Here is a 17,626-nt window from a genome sequence, read left to right on the forward strand (position 1 = left end):
CGGGATATCCATGAAATTGATCATGACACTTAAACGCATTAATCACATTAAATATACTGAAAAAAAGACTCCGAAAAAATGCGTAATTTTTGAGATTTCCGAAAAGAGTTTTTGACTTTTTCAAAATATATTAACTCACATTATAGACGGGTCTAACGCGAATTATATTCAATTACCTTTATTTACCGACGTTTCGACACAGGTTTCACTGGTCGTGGTCGCGGCTGACTGATTGTCCCAGCAAAATGTCAAAACAGAGATTTGTGCATCTACCCGACGAAAAGTGTATGGAAAAGTTTGGGGTAGACATCACATTTTCAAACCACCCACCACACATAATGTTAATTATTGTCAATAGTCCGACACGCAACACTCACAATATCCACGCACCCGTCCGAAGATAGATCCTTTGGCTTTAGCTTCTGTATCACTGGTTCCCAAGTTGGCGATAAGTTGAAACCATCCTCCCTATTAAAATTCCTGGGGTGTTTCTTGATTTCAATTGCTTCTCGCACAACTCGAGGATAATAATGGCGTTCAGTGGAGACAACTTTTGGTCTATGCAACTCAATCCAGTGATTTGAGCCAGATGTAAGAAGATGTTCGGCGATTGCGGATTTGTGTAATTGGCGATTTTTAACTGCCGCTATGTGCTCTTTCACCCTCTCTTGCACGCTCCGTTTAGTTTGTCCAATGTACACACTTCCGCAGCTACAGTCTATTTTGTATACGCCCGGATTTTGGTACGGAATGACATCTTTTGGACTGCGCAACAGATCTGCTACTTTGAATAACGGCTTGTATACAGTCTTGATGGAGAATTTCTTAAGTACTGCTCCAATTTTGTCCGTTATTCCTTTCACATATGGTAGAAACGCTGGTTGTCTGTTGACCTCTGGATGTCTCTCCGTTCTCTTCGGCTTGCGTTTCATCCTCCCACGGTATCCATTCCTCTCCAGTACAGCTTGGACATGGGCCAGTTCACCGTCCAGGTGCTCAGGGTCACATAAGTCATGTGCCCTGTTCACCAAGGACGCGATCACAGACTGTAGGTGCCTTGGGTGATGATGAGAGGATGCCTGTAAGTATCTGTCGGTATGCGTAGGTTTTCTGTATACAGAGTGTGCCAAGGTGCCGTCCGATTTTTCAAAATATTTTTCAGCATATTGCAGCCCTTATTAAGACGAATCTTTTGAGACTGGACCATTCACGTAGCCCTAAAACTCACGAGACCAGGGCGATGTCTCACTCTGGCTGAAATTGGAGGGCTATACTGATGCGATCGAAAAAACATTTTCAATGTTAAAAGAACGCTACCACTCCGACCCCTGAGGGCCTACCGCGAACCACGTTCGACGTGTTGCCTTCCTCTCACACTTACGAAGGAATTTACAAGTGCCCTCTGGTTATAATTTGTCCACGTTATCTTTAATCTGATTCCTAGTTCAGTTGGCACATCGAGTGGTCCGAAACTATGTTTACAGCGCGGCGTTGTTGGCACCATCCGTAATCGTTAATGAGTCGCGTGTTACGTATTATTATGATTGCCGATCATAACTACTGATGCGGTCGATCAGTTGTTCCTGTTCGTTCGCTGCACGACATTAGTGCTACTCTTGAACACAGTTATTTTTGGCTTGGAAGCTAAAAATTAATCAAGCTACTGTTTCTCGTAGCTGATAGTCTATCGCATTTGCTGCTGAGGGCGAAATGTAGTAACAATATACTACTCAATTGTTGTTTTTGCGTTTCCGAAACTTAAAGCTTCTTGAAAAAACACTATAGCTTATTTTCTAACATGTGGTGAAATGATGCAAACTACGTACTTTGCATCATTTCTTACCTAAAAAAGTATATCAAAACTTTGGACATTCGTAACCATTGGGGACATACATACTGGCCTACAGGATATGATGCACCATCAACATTTTAGAAACGTTTACCACAAAGGTGCTATATAGATATATACATATTCATAGAGTCCATGAAAAATGCCGTTGCTCCCATAAATATAGAAGATATCTTGCCAATGAATGGCTGTGGTTACAAAATGCACTAAAATAAGAATAGATATACATCTTTTAGGTTTTAGTGACTGCGTAGGTAACAGTTTACATTTATCGGGAGCTATTAACTCTTTAATAGCATAGTCAACATTTAGAATCTGAGCTTTATTCGTCTTTTGCTATAGCATCAGTATTTTCTAAAAACTGTTTTTGATGTAACACTGCAAAACAGTATCAAGTGATGTCGTAACCATTTCTTATTTAGAACTTTATTGATTTGATAACTCAGGTTGGAACGAATGTGATGTTGGAAATAATGCGTTTTGGTATTAAATGTATGATGTTTTGAGAGGATGATGACGTCTGCGGATCCCTGTGGCAGCGCGCCAGCCGCGCGACCGAGACGGGCTGTCATTGTCGCAGCCACACTAGGCCATTTACTGCATTATTGGACCGTACATAAACATCCATCCACTTGGGCTAATTTATAGACACTTCCGCAATTCTAGGCGTGCTTTAGCTTGATAAAGTATTTAACATTAAATACAGTGATTGATAGTTTTATTATTTTGACTGCTTTACAATTTGTAAACACACATTAGGTAGGTAGAGCGTATGTCTTCTACCGGTCCAATTTATGGATTCTACCTTGAAAGTTATTACAAGAAGAGATTGTCGTTCATAATAACAAAGATATATTGACTGAGTAAGATGGGTAAAATCTAAGACAATTTCGTGCTTTGAATTTGACAGGTAAACGAGATGGCGTTGTACAGCTCCATACATTTTGCGGTAACTCTGATTGTCAAAAGTTGACGTTTGACAATTAAGTGACCGCAAAATATATGGCGGAGTACAGCGCCATCTGTTTTGGTTGTCAAACTAAGGGGCACGTTTTTTTCTTAGACTTGACCTCTCTATTACAATATATTCTCTTTGATAATAAGTTTGTCTAGGATATTTAGATCTAGATCTCAAATGCAATTAGTTGTTGTACCTATTTCCTCTCTGAAATCCTTAATAAAACACTAACTGCACCTTCAAAGTATTTCGAACGTATAATTGAGTTTGGCATACGTTATTAAAACTCGTCCGTGGACCAGTCGCATGCTGTGATGTTGACTTGGCCTATAGAGCAATTATACAGTACATACCTATCGTTATTTACGAAGATAATTTTAGATGTGGATGTATTGGAAAGACCACTAGACGGCCTTCTTTGTGCTCCAGTTGCGATCGAACAAAGCATCTCGGATCTCGCGGAAGCGTTCCATCGCGCGGTCATCGCGCCCGCGAGGCCGCCTCCTCTCCCCGCATTGGCCCTTCAGCATTTGTTTACTTGCCAAACCTCAAATCTCTAAATATCATCAAGACAAGATCTTTAAATTATAGTTAAGTTCTCGTATGCCTTTTCATTAATATCGTACGATTCTGAGGTGACGTTGACGTCGGTAGGTACTCGACCGATTAATACCTAAGTACATACCAACAATATACAAACATGTTTTGATATTATATTTTTAATATTGAAATATACGGTTGAGAAAATATACAATAATCAAGATACTCAATTAGACCTAACAACCTAACATGGCTTCGTTTGCAGCGAGCTATTACTATGCTAACTTTAACTCAATACGTTGAAAAACTGCTGATATAAAAGTTAATAACTACTTTAGGGATAGGGGGACATTCATTCATGATAAAAAGGGTCACAACTGTCAAAAGAGAACGAGTGTCTTTACATGACCTTATCTAAGCTGCATGTTGAAAAGCTTTCTTACGTAGTACTTTAATGGGCATCAACCACGAAATCTATGTTTTATCACTACTGACTACTTAATTATAGTTATTTGTTTTTACAATGGGGCAAAGTTGTTGTTTAACCCCTCGAGCTAATATTTATATTCAAGCCAGCGGAATAATCCAAAATAGAACCTAACATTTACCTAAAAAATATTTTTTGTTACAGATAAACATATACGACAATGTACACTGGAAAAGATATGGGACAAGAGAACCAATGCTATCCAGATGCTTCTTACGATCTTGGAGGTAAAACAATATATTCCTTTTAGATAGGTTAAATTAAATTAACTCTTATCGTAAGGCCGTAGGCCCGATGTGAGCTTGTCAAGACACTTTTCCTATAAGGTCGTGTTTGAGCTCCAACCTCCCCCTCTCGTATGACGCTTCGGGCCTTCGGCCCTACGCGGAGCTCGGCCTTCGGCCTTCGCGAGTCTCGACGCGAAGCCGGCGGGCCTTATTACTTTATCATTTGTAATGTATTCCAGACAACAAGGGACACGCCAACGTCGACTTATATAACAGCTATATTACGAGAAGCATTGTGTTTAAAACAAGGAAAAGGAAAGAAATGTTCAGGTAGGTGACTGATCTGTATGGTTTTAATGACTTGAGGAGAATCATGATTGTTTCATTAATAAAATTGGTCAATGAATTGAACTATTTTGTATACCTATTAGCTGGCAATGAAGCAACAGTTAACAAGAAGAAAGATGTCAAAATGACAGGCAAAGAAAATAAAAATCCGTTGCTCAAAAAGGGTATGTTGGGTGATTTGTGTACCAAGAGTTTTTGGCTTCCTAATGGTACTTCCTCAGCAATTATAAAATAATACAACACTGTGTACAGTCACCACACGGGATTGTTATGCCATTTAGGGTTCTTTCTAAATTGGATTCTATAGCGTAAATATTTAACAACCAATTTAGCTAGGACCCTAAATGACTGATGATGAAAAATCGCGGAGCATGATGGTACAACATTTTACAATTGCCGATGTGGAGGAGCTTCACGCCTGCTATTAAATTGCAAGCAGTCTTAAAAGTTTTAAAGCATGGGAATTGATGCTTTTAATGCCAGGGTCTCTAAAAATGCCACCTAAGTATTTACTTTTAATTATAAGTGAGTGAGTCCAGCCAGATTGAAATGTAGGTATAACTATTTAAACCACATCCAATTACATCTGTTGTCACAATTTAATCAATAATCGTAATATGTCAAAAATAATACCGACGCTTACAGCGTGTTTTTTAAGGATTTATAGCATGTTTTCCGCATTCTAGTAATAAATAAGTTCAATGCAACGAGGAACGAATCCAAAAGAAGTTACATACGGCGCATTCAAAATATACTCGTATGCAGTTTCATCAGCCTTGCCCTTTGCTGACGCCACGTCCTTTTCATTCTTCGTAGTTCAGTGGCTCTTTAATATTTAAATATAGAGATAATATCCATATAATTCATATAAATAAAATATCTCTCAATCATTTCTTTAAAGACTAGATGTCGGTGAGAGCAATCCGTCTACTAACGTACCAACTTCTTGAAAATAATGATTTTATGATTTAATGAAAATCCCTTCAACCGCATGAAATCGGCTCCGGGTGACATCCAAAAAGAGCATAATCTAATCTATTGTACTTGTTATCTTTTAGTCATAAGGCAAAATAATCTTACTTATCCGCTTAATTAACATACTGTGTCAAGCAACAAATGAAAAAATATATTGAAGCTAGACAGTTCAAGCATTTTAATGAAAATGATTTATATTTGTCTAATTTATTTATAATAATAATGCTGCGTTGTAAATCAAAATCAATTGATTGAGTTCATAACCAAAATTGAAGTTCGTTATCGAAGAGGAAGTTGAACTTAACGCTGAAGTCGAATTAAAAACGTCGTTAGAGTTCCTACGAGGCGAATGTGTGATTTGATGGTATTGCTATGCCGAAGTTCAAGTCACTGCAACCACTGCAGCAGCTGCAAAATGACACCGACTTAGATTCTAATGAGTGATGATAACTTTTCTTTGGCCTAAATAACAGGAAGAAAACTTGATATTATTTGGACGGATGCTGACTGTGTTTGTAAATTGTAATGTTAATGTGAATTCCCTTCCCTGTTGTCTCAAGTCGAATTACGCCTTTCTTGTATAGGATTTATCAGAAAAAAAATTTAGGTTTAGAATAAATTTAAAAGTGGAAAAATTACTGTCTTGGGTGACACTCTTACGGTAGATGTCGCTAAGGGTCCCCTTGACCTATAATATGGTGGAAAGATTTGTTGGCTGGGGATGAGGTCTTGGTGGCTCAGATGGCAGAGCGCTGGAGTATCGATCCAGAGGCCGTGAGTTCAAGTCTCACCCAAGACAGTAATTTTTCCACTTTTAAATTTATTCTAAGCTTAATAGCATCGTTCGCAGACGTCTCTGCTTGTTAAAAATTAAAAAAATTAGGTTTTTTTTTATATTTGAGACGGTAAAGTCGAGGACCCCCAAAATAATTCCTCCCATTAAAGTTTGGTCTATAAGTCTAATGCTTTACAGAACTTGGCACTTAGCTCTGGAAAAATAGGAATTGACAAAAACTTTACTAAAATAACGTATGCTTTATTCTAACCGCAACTTTAGTGGCAAGTATTCTATACCTACATTGTAAATACTTTTGTTTTGCAAGTAACAACAGTGGTCGAGCCAGTGACATTTACTATGTGATCGCTAAGTTTGACATTGTGAATACAAATTGATGTCTTGGCATTGCAATATTAGATAACAGAATAATGAGGTGATTGTTAATTCAAATGTCTTTCACTGCAGTGTGTTCTACAAGATTAACATACGCACGTAGTTAATACTTGGTATAATATGTATGTTTGTTGGTAGCACGAATGCCGCGAGCGAACCCTGTAACCCGGCTTCTTTATGTCATCTACTATTGACTAGGTGTTATCTGATTTCTTTGAAATGATATGGGAATCTTTCAGCCAACAACATGGCGCGGACTCAGTGCGCTCAACAATTGATAGCCTTAAACGGGACCCAAATAATTATCCGATACCTCGTTGCTTCCCATAGCAAACGGGATGGCTCCGTCAGTGTCGAGACAATAGTCCAGGACTTAGTGTGGATTCTTGCCGCGTTGGCGCCTAAAGGTATGCTAACTAGTTCTGTTGATTCCAGTGAACAACCTGGCCCGCATGGAGTGCGCTTGCTATTTCATATCGTTGAAAGGCACCCAGATCATAATACGGAAGTTGATCGGTATCATGTACGATAAAAGGGACCGCCACGCAGGAACCGAAGTGATCCTGCAAGACCTCCTTTGGATCCTTGCTCCGCTTGCCTCCCGAGGTTACACTAATTGTCATCCTTTCCAACTTCTAGTTTTTACTTCTAACTTATATTCCTGTAGGGTATCCTAAAACTACCTCTCTCCCAAATTATTGTTTTCCAAAGGGATGATGGCCTTGTAAGTTTTGTGACGTTTTAAAGCCGTGTGAACATTACAATTTTCAACATTTTAAAACAGAAGAAGTAATATTCCCGCATAACCCTTTGCTAATTAAGTAGATATGTACTTGCTTATATCTTCCTTACTTGCTTATACCTTTAATTCAACGTGTCGTAATTCGATTTTTGTTGAGATGGGGTGTTTTACAAAGTATTCGTTTCTGAAATCTATTTTACAAAGTATTAATCCAAATTATTACCTTTATTTGGGAAAACCTGAAATACGTTTATTTATATTGTAAATTATATTTTATATTTGACATTGAGCTTACTGAACTTTACTTTTTTCAGATCCAAAATTTGCAAACAAAGTAAGGACACTGGGGTGTGTTAGAACTATGCATCTCATATTTAAAGGGCATTACACAGACAATAAGCTAATTTTCCCGTTACTAGTGATTTTGAAACAACTGGCCAAGAATTGTAAGTAATATCCTTACATATTGTTGTAACTACTACCGTATATTTTTTTGTAAATACTTATGTATAAAATGTGACCTGTAAAATTTGCTTTTACCAATAAAGATCTGTATTCTGTAGTCATATTAATACTGAGGTAAAATCATTTTCATTATGCTATTTTTTAAACTATAGTCAACTTCACTGAAATAAAAGAATACCTAAACGGAAGACCAAAAAAATGACAAATTAAATTTAAGAATGGTCATTTGCAACACTGTCTCGGCCGATATTTTATATTTATATTTCTTCTTATTACGAGTACTATATATATATGGAACAATTTTATTATCAGTATACATTAAACCGTATTGTTTGTAAGCTCCTTTTCCTTAAAGCATGTTCTTTTTAACGTCCCGTTTCCAGCCGTGACCACAGCCATCTTGATCCGCGACGGAGTGGTGGTGACGTATGAGCGTGTGCTCACTAGCCTGGGGTTCATGCCCACGGCGCGCCTGCGCCTCTGCCTCGACGCCATCGACTATTTCAGCAAGAACAGTTGAGTCATTCATCTCACACAAAATTTGAGGCAATACATGACTACTCCTGCCACTGAGAATAAAAAAAACCTAGAATCTTATGCTTGCTCATATAATAATCGAGTAAAAAAGCACTGAGCAGTCAGCAGCTTAACTTCAAATACAAGTGTCCGTACTTTTCTTCTAGGTTTTATTATTCTAAGTTGCACTGGCATGACTCGGGTACACACCACAGGGACTACACCAGTGACGGCATTGTCACGCTAATTTGAATATGTTCCAATTTCTACCGTTGGTCTTGTTCGTTATCTACACTCATTAATTAATTCAGTACTTTGTCATAATGTGACTAAATATGCCAACGTTAATTTCACTACAATAAAATATCATTGCTCTTTTCAAAACACAATATGCCCGAGTAAACACTACAATAAGGAATGTCACTGGATCAATTCGCATGATAATTTATCGAATCGATCGGCAACACAGAATAGTGCTCTAGGAATGTTCATTTATTATTAAAATCGATACTTCAACCAATGAGGTTTTACATACCGTCGTCATAAGAAAGCGTGCTGATACCTCGCAATGTGATAATTGTGATATTATTTTTGAGGTCAATTATCAACTCGGATCGAATAAGCGAATAAGCATGAAGTATGTATATTCTGAATTTTAGTGCTGGTTTTAAATTAGTTCAATTATTCAGTAGATACTAATAAGTAGTAAGTACCCACGTTGTACTTTATCTACTAAATCTCTTAGGACTTCAAAATTAACGAATGAAAGAAAGTAAACCCCAAAAGTAATCCTCATTAGTTGTAGTACGATTGCATGTCATGTGTATGCAATAGTCACTTATGCGTAACTCACACAGAGGTGTGCTGCATGCAGATCGTGAAGACAGGCCTCTGTAGCGTGCTCCTCAGGGTGTTCGACCGCTGGGATCGCTACGAGGGCCGCATAAGGCTCAAAATATGTGCCCACATCTTAAGGACGCTGCAGCACCTTTGCAATATAAGTACGTATTCACACAATATTTGTAATTATTTGACACAGATCAAAATTAAATCATATATTTATTTTTACACTTTGTTTGAAAATTTTCAAATTGGTTCATTGAAATGTGCATCAAATTGTTAGTTAGCATTATTGGGATATTTTCTGTTCATTGTCATAAAGTTTGAAATGAAGGATTGCTGGAGATACAACTCCAAAAGACAATTTGGGGGGGGCAATTTCGACTGCGGGGTAGTTTCAAGTAATCGGAATATCTTCCAGCTTTCACATTATTAACTAGAGTCACACAAAATACATCTTTTTCGCTATCTGGAAATATATAGCACTAGTTAATGATGTAAAACATGGAAGATATTTCGATTAGTTGAAATTATCCCGCAGTCGAAATTGGCCCCCTGCACCTTATAACACTTGAGTGCTGAACCTTTTAGTCACTACAGTTCTCTTACTATGTCGTTTGTATACAAATTTCAGAAGCGGGCCGTCGCTCCCTCTGCACTAAGAGGCACGTGCAGACGCTGCACCGGTTCTGCTCGCAGTGCCCGGACGAGCCCGAGTTCGACGGGCTGCTGGCGAGAGTGTGCTCGGTGATCACGCTGTGTCTGAAGCACCAGGCGCTGCCCGTACCTGCATCCAGCCCTGCCTCCTTCAACCTCAACCCTATACTTAAAGGTAAGATTATATGTCGTGGATAGATAAAAAAATTTGGTCTTTTCATAAAATGCCATTTCAGAAATTTATCACTTCATGTTATGCTTAGGTTGGTTTGACTTAAGTGGCCGATCTATCATTTCATGAAGTGATGCCACAGCATGAAATGATCAATTTTAAGATCTGACCACGACATATACAATTTAATAAATCTGAGGTCCACTAACCCTAGCCGTCGTCTTGATCCTCAACTCTAATCTTGAAGTTGTACCTACACCGATAACTTATTTGCAGCAGTGGAAAGTTTATGTGTAGAAGTGTATTCCCCACTCGCTTTAACTTCTTTGTAAAACAAGTAAAATATTTCGTGCACGGGGTTGTACAGTCGACGTCAAAGATATGTTTACACTTTTCGCCTTATTACAAAGGAGTAAGGTGCAAAAGTGTAAACATATCTTTGACGTCTACTGTATACTAAATAGCTTTGCATGTTGTATATAATTTACAAGTTTAAAACCATGCACTAAGGTTTGCACACCGCAGAGATGTCTATTGACAAGAGTTGCTATAATATCAACAAAAGGCGTTTATTACATTTTTTTTACGAAAACAATGTATAGTATGGGATTTATTAGAATGATTTATTTTTTATCATCCTAAGTAAGTAACAATTAGAGCTTTATTGATACTGAGAGCACATGATTACGAAAGAGATTCTGCTCTTTAATAAATATATGTAGTTGTAAATTATGTCTGTTTGGGATTTCGGGTTCGAATCCTGGGATAGTGTGGGGGATGTGTATTTATCACAAATATTTTTTTCCTGGGTTGTGGATTATGATACAGTTTTGGATTATAAATACCTATGTATATAAATATTTATCCATATATATCATCGTCTACTCGTCTAATAGGTACCCATATACACACAAGCAATAACAACACAAGCCTTATTGAGATTACTGTGGGACTAGGTAAATCTGATTTTACACATATTAGAAATAGAAATAGAAATATTTATTTGCTTAAACATGGTAAATGCGTACAGATGTCAAAAGTAAATTAATTTAGTATCACATGTTTAGCCAAATATGGCATGCAAACTTAAAGCTAAAAAAAAAACAACCTTTATTACAATGTCAAAACTATGAAACTAATACTAAATCATTAATATAACATGCAGTCAAGTAGAGTTTAATTATTGAATATATTATATTTATAAGTTTCTTTAACAATTAATTTAAAGTCACTATAATTAAATACATTTAGTTAACAGAGTAATCCAGAAAATCTTTTAAAGAATAAAAGCATTTATCTTTTAACCATTTATGTAATCTGGTAGTAAATAATTTGTCGGGTAATTGTCTTATCTCATATGGTAAATTATTGTACACAAGAATACTCATAACGTAACAGTTTTTCCTAAATAAAGAGGTCTTACATAGTGGCATCTGTAGCTTAAATTCATCCCTTGCTCTTAATTTACTATTAGTGGACGTTAGTTTGAAATACAGTGGAAGTTTGCGTACAAGACGCCCTAATTCTAATATATACATATCATATAAGGTTAGCAGTCTAAGTCTCCTAAACAAAGGCCGACAAGAATCTCTCGGCTTAGCTCCGCAGACCGCTCTAATACACTTTTTTTGAATTAAGAATGCTTGGTTTATGTCTGTACAATTGCCCCATATTGAAATACCATATCTTAACACTGATGCAACATAACCATTGTAAGCAAGTAATGCTGCTTTTTCTCCAGCTACAGCTCTAAGCTGTTTCAAAGCATAGACAAATCTATCTAGTTTGTCACATATCTGTTTTACATGATTTTTCCATGTACAGTGTTCATCTAAGGTTATACCTAAAAACTTTTGACCTAGTCCTGTAATTTTTATTTATTTATTATTTATGTATTTACCCTCAGGTACTAATACAACATGGCCGTGCCACGAAGACGATGAAGATGGGGCAAATTCAGATACTAAGACCATCAACTCGGACCTCGAGGACGATTCACCTGATCCTGATTTAGATCTGGAGGCCACTGATGTATACTCTGATCTTGACTTGAATGATGGTGATAAGCTGGATACAACCGAAGGCGAAGTAGAGAAGTCACACCATTTGAAATCAGATAGTATACCAAGTGCATTGTTTTTCAATCCAAATGAGAGAGATATAGAAGACTTAAAAAAGTAAAATACTTTTTTTATTTATACGAAGCAGCACGTACACAGTAAATAAGTAGAAATTAATGAGAATTGAATTTGTTTCAGATATGTTTGTTTTTTTAAAGAATTTGGCTCTTACAACAAACAAGTGAAATTAGTCAAGAGCCGTTCTAATTCCAGAGGATCCATTCTCGACGATTTTCTACAGTGCCAATCAAATAAGAACGGGTTGTCTTCGCTTAATTTATCGTTATCTCCAGATTGTGACAGTATATTCCCAATTATGCCCACCCCACTGCAATCGTCTCCACTGTACACATGCAATAAACTTAACGAAAGCACATGTGAGTATACGATGTCACAAATATGTTTTTTTATACTTTATTTTAATCAAAGAGAGCGTGTAGAGTTAGTTGAAAATGAAAAAAATAAAAAAATATTGTGTTAACACATTCACTGCCCCCAACGCACATGTGCGTTCACCGTCATACACGTTTGTTCCTAGGCCACGCCCCCTGGCAGTGAATGCGTTAAACAGTACAATTTGAATAAAATTAGAATTGAGTCCTCCTTGTAAGTATATGTATACCTGTATCAGGAGAACCTGCTCTTTATTAATGTAGGTACATAATTTTAATTCTAATAATACATATCCGCCGATATCATAACTCTGACTGTGACGCTCTATTATGATTTCTATTAGTTAATGCAAACAATTGTATATTGAGGGATATTAATAATCTTGGTTAAACTATTTCTTGTCCGAGCGAGGGCGAAATGCGGGCGAAGCGTCCCCATTTCAGCTTGTGGACAAAACGCTGTCAAATGTCCGGTTGTTCTTCTAAGATACAGATGGCATTCCTCGATTGATGCCCGTATTTTGAGAGCCAGTCAGATAATTATCATCATTCTCTTGCCCTTGTCCCATTCACTTGGGGTCGGCGCAGCATGTCTTTCTCTGCCACACCTCTCTGTCGCCCGTCATTTCATCATTCACTTGCATTCGTTTCATATCATCTCTCACACAGTCCATCCACCTTTTCCTCGGTTTTCCTTTCCTCGTACTTCCCTCCACATTCATTCGTAATACCTTTCTCGTCACATGACTTTCATCCCCCCGCATCACATGCCCGTACCACGCTAGGCGATTTGCCCTTACTTTTTCTGTTATGGGTGCAACTTTCAGGCTTCCTCTTATATACTCATTCCTTATCCTATCCATTCTCGTCACGCCACACATCCATCTCAACATTCTCATCTCCGCTACATGCAATCTCTTTTCATCCGTCACCTTTAGGGCCCAACACTCTGATCCATACATGACGACAATTATAATTATATTTATTTGTCGATTTAGTATTTGGACATTTTTTAAATGATGAAGCCACGTGGATGTGCAGGTCTACAACTCACCAAGCCTCTAGTATGTAAAAGTCCCGAAATATCTCTTCGGTTCTGATTATTTATTTTTCAGCTACAACCTCTTGCTCAATCCTCAAGATACACAAAGACCTTGCAAAGTTCAGCTCATTTGCGATGGTGTATTGCACAATAGCGTCTCGGGTTAGAAGTGTGATTCCGTTCGTGAAAGTAGCCTTTCCAGACATGATAGCTGGACAGGGCCTTGCACGCCCTGAGCCTTTAAATAAAATGGAGCGATCCACCTGCAGGTAAGCCTGACATATCAGAAAATACTTGAACATAATTGAGGCCTAATAAAAAATGATTCATGTTAAAAATAGAGTGGTAAGTCCGATTATGTGGCAGCGGCTATGTTCATGAGGCTCTCAACCTTTCGTATGCCTTGTTCAAAGTTATTAATTCAGTAGCAAATTTTTGACAAAGGTTAAGGCTTAGATTCCGCCAATGCAGAATATATACTACCTACTTACTATGTCTAAATTTATTAATTTACAGAGTCAAGTTGTTATCATGTGTTGATAGAGCAATAAGCCCGGAAGCTTATATGAATGAAGTGGTCTATGATCTAGATCAGCTAAACTCTCAGGCTGGGGTACCTGATAACCCATCGCTAAAAAGGTATTATTGAAAAGCATGAAATTATATGCAATACAGTTCACGATAAAAAAAATATTTTACAAATAAATTACTCATATTTCAGTACGGAGAGCGTTTTCCTATCGAACACAGATGAAGAAGAAATAGCAAAATTAAATAATTTTTCGACACGATTGTCTTTTGAATCCAGGTTTGAATCTGGCAATTTGAGAAAAGCTATTCAGGTAATTACAGTACGAGTACACTAAAAAATCATCTATGTTTTTTACGACTAATCTCGATACCTATTTAGTATATTACTAAATTAGACTTTGGTATTGTTATTTCAATGTTTAAAATCTTCAGATAGGTCCAAGAGAGTACGAGCTAATTCTAATGCCTGACGTGAACTCCACGAAAAGACATCAGTGGTTCTACTTTGAAGTGCGTAACATGATACAGGGGCGGTCGTACGTCTTCAACATCGTCAACTGTGAGAAGTCTGACAGCCAATTTAATTTCGGCATGAAACCAGTTATGTACTCAGTCAAGGAAGCAGTTCTGGGTAAACCAGGTAATTACTTGCATCTTGCTTACTTTCTCATATTAGACATTAGCAGGCGTGGCTCACTCCGCGATTTCGTCCGTATGAATTCGGGTTAGCGCTAGTTATTTTAATTTGCTTTGCTATTTTCAACTATGCACATTGACCTGGCTCAGCTTCATGTGTGTAGAGATCGAACATCATGGGTTAAATCCTCGGTCGTGCTGTACAAACAGCACAACTTATTACAAAAGGCATAAGGTCCACCGATGTACAGTTAACAGTGTGGGCGATGGTATGTGTACAGAGTATAAAAACTAGTTCATGAAAAAATTCAAATAGATTCCTAAAATTTCGGCCTGGATCCTTACCATACTCGTACATAGACAATTAATATAAGCAGAAACCATCGAGCAGCTCACCTTCCGGGCATAATTGCAGGATGGGTCCGAGCTGGCACAGACATTTGTTACTACCGCAACAGCTACCACTACTCAAGCCCGAGAAGCCACAACAAGTGCTATCTCACTGTGACGTTCAACATCGAGTTCCCTCATACCAATGATGTGGTATATCTCGCCTATCATTTCCCGTTCACATATTCGATGATGATGGTAAGTTGTGTTGTCCGAAAATTATTAATCTTTCAGACTGGCTTATTGTCGTTGATATTAAGAGGAAAGCGGACGGCCGCATTCTCCATAAAAATGAAGTCTCCATGTTCCTCCCTCGATATTGACATTATGTAAAATATTTTTTCATTGTTGGATGTATTATTAACTATAGCTATGCCCCTACGTTTGACTTTTTTCGATTTTTTGATTATTATTAAAATTAGGAGCGAAATTCATACAAATTTTTAAACGGTCCTAACTTCGAAAAGAAATTAAACGTAGGAGCATGGCCGTGGTCGATATACAACAAATTGTGTCAAAATACTTGCAATAATCTTAATTTACAAAGAGAAAAATGAGAACTAAGTAATTTGTGAAAAGGCGATTTCGCGCGCGTCCTCCACTCGTCTAAAGTATTTTTTACTAATGGAATCGCGGCACTCCGCGGCACTGTTTGAAGAAACGCTGAATACCTGATTATCATAAAATCCAATATGAGGTCTTAAATGTCACTGATGTTCAGCATTTCTTTTATTTTGACATTAATATTATAATGCCAGCTGGAACCATAATGTTGCTTACATACATACATACATACATATAATCACGCCTATTTCCCGGAGGGGTAGGCAGAGACCACGGATTTCCACTTGCGACGATCCTGACATACCTCTTTCGCTTCCTTCACATTCTTAACATTCCTCATACACCGTAACAATTTACCGTTTACTTTTATGACAGGCCAAACTGTGGCAACGGAGTCTGCATCTGCCGCCGAACGCGTACCTGCGCGCGGAGCCGCTCTGCTACTCCCTCAACAACAACGAGGTGCCGTTGGTGACAATATCCGCCGACGATACGCCTACTAACCCGATTGCGGTCAGTGTGTTCCTCTATCAATTATTTTTAAAAGATTTATTTGATTCGAGGTTGAAAGTTGAGCAGTATTTCGTCGTGGATTCCATTTTCCTAACTCTTCCAAAAAAAATTCAAAAAATAATAATATACAAGCTGAATATTTTACTTTAGGTATAAGTTCTTACAGCAGTTAGGGTAGAAGCAAATATATTCCTTCTTGGGAAGAAGGAATCTTCAATAAATAAATAAAATATAGTCTAGTTATGGAAACAATGTTTTAGACTGTTGGCAAACTAGAGGCCTCGTTTTTTACGCAGTGCAGCATCTAATGTAAATCGCCTTGATTTCTGCTTACCGACCCCTGTATGATATTCTCATAATTTGATTTAGGTAATTTATATGATTATTCATTAAAGGTTTGATTATTGTTGCAGGACAGAGAAATAATCTTCCTAACGGCCCGCGTGCACCCCGGCGAGAGCAACGCGTCGTGGGTGATGGACGGCACATTGAGCTGCCTGCTCGGCGACACCGACGTGGCCGCCTCGCTGCGCGCCAAGTACGTGTTCAAAATCGTGCCCATGCTCAACGTCGAGGGAGTCATTAACGGCTGGTGAGTGCTTTTGATTAAAGGCCTGTGCACACCGGATGCGTGTGCGTGACGTGTACGTGCACGTGCGGTGTTGTAGTATACAGATTCTTATGAGAGACGGCACACCGCTTGCGTGACGTGTGCGTGTGCGGCTCCAATATTTTAGCGCGCGCACACGTGCACATCACGCACACGCAAGCCGATGTGTACAGGCCTTAAGTATTTAATGCGTTTACACGTTCGCTGACAGTACGTTAACAGGGGTACGAGTGGGTGTAACGACGCTTAACGCTAGTCATGTCAGTAAACGTGATAAGTATTTATATATTTTTAACGGCATTTGATTTTAATGAAGAGGTGTCTAATGTGCCCTAGTTTGACAGCTAAATAAAATACGGTTCTATATGTTATGTGGTAACCAAATAGTAAAAGTCTGTAAACTTTTGATAGCCGGATTTACCGCATCTTTTTCAGCCGTTAAGTTCGAGGCTCGAATTTGTCTTAGACATTTACGTCATTTTTACAATTTTGTGCTCTTTTTATGCAAAGATTTATTTTATACTTACGCGACGTCGTACGTTATCTAACAATCACGGGGTCCCTTTGTTTCCCATAAAGTTTTAAGTCATAATGTATTGTTTGTCATATTATCGTTAGTCATAAAACTGAAACCATTACCTTTTCAGGATTTTCGTAAGGTTATTCTGTAGGTAGGTTAGGTTAGGTTAGGTTTGTTTTATGGCAATCCTGAAAGGTTACGCGTTTCTGAGAAAAATCAATTATGACTTACGAAAATTGGGACAAACAATATATTATGACTTAAAACTATTTGGGAAACAATAGAGAGCCAACAATCACAGTTAAAATGAAATAGATATCATAGCTACATACACTAAAATAAAAATTCCAAGTCCATACCG

The 17,626-nt window shown here is 37.9% G+C and overlaps 1 protein-coding gene across 7 annotated transcripts in view; it reads left to right on the forward strand.

The window, feature by feature from the left end:
• Window positions 1-17,626, forward strand: part of LOC134680203 (cytosolic carboxypeptidase 1-like) — a 91,624-nt gene that overhangs the window by 20,602 nt on the left and 53,396 nt on the right. For 3 of the 7 annotated variants that reach the window (XM_063539285.1, XM_063539284.1, XM_063539286.1), the window contains 17 exons: window positions 3,979-4,061; window positions 4,301-4,391; window positions 4,493-4,573; window positions 6,795-6,962; window positions 7,612-7,743; window positions 8,146-8,277; window positions 9,136-9,279; window positions 9,753-9,950; window positions 11,854-12,124; window positions 12,206-12,444; window positions 13,575-13,770; window positions 14,018-14,140; window positions 14,223-14,343; window positions 14,465-14,672; window positions 15,084-15,256; window positions 15,998-16,135; window positions 16,549-16,727. In XM_063539285.1, the coding sequence (XP_063395355.1) occupies window positions 3,979-4,061; window positions 4,301-4,391; window positions 4,493-4,573; window positions 6,795-6,962; window positions 7,612-7,743; window positions 8,146-8,277; window positions 9,136-9,279; window positions 9,753-9,950; window positions 11,854-12,124; window positions 12,206-12,444; window positions 13,575-13,770; window positions 14,018-14,140; window positions 14,223-14,343; window positions 14,465-14,672; window positions 15,084-15,256; window positions 15,998-16,135; window positions 16,549-16,727 (2,677 nt within the window). Of the gene's footprint in view, window positions 1-3,978; window positions 4,062-4,300; window positions 4,392-4,492; window positions 4,574-6,794; window positions 6,963-6,990; window positions 7,162-7,611; window positions 7,744-8,145; window positions 8,278-9,135; window positions 9,280-9,752; window positions 9,951-11,853; window positions 12,125-12,205; window positions 12,445-13,574; window positions 13,771-14,017; window positions 14,141-14,222; window positions 14,344-14,464; window positions 14,673-15,083; window positions 15,257-15,997; window positions 16,136-16,548; window positions 16,728-17,626 lie in introns of all 7 variants that reach the window. The other 4 variants (XM_063539287.1, XM_063539289.1, XM_063539288.1 and 1 more) reach the window with 4 other exon arrangements.

Source organism: Cydia fagiglandana, chromosome 3, assembly GCF_963556715.1.
Source record: "Cydia fagiglandana chromosome 3, ilCydFagi1.1, whole genome shotgun sequence".
In the NCBI taxonomy this organism is placed as follows: domain Eukaryota; kingdom Metazoa; phylum Arthropoda; class Insecta; order Lepidoptera; family Tortricidae; genus Cydia; species Cydia fagiglandana.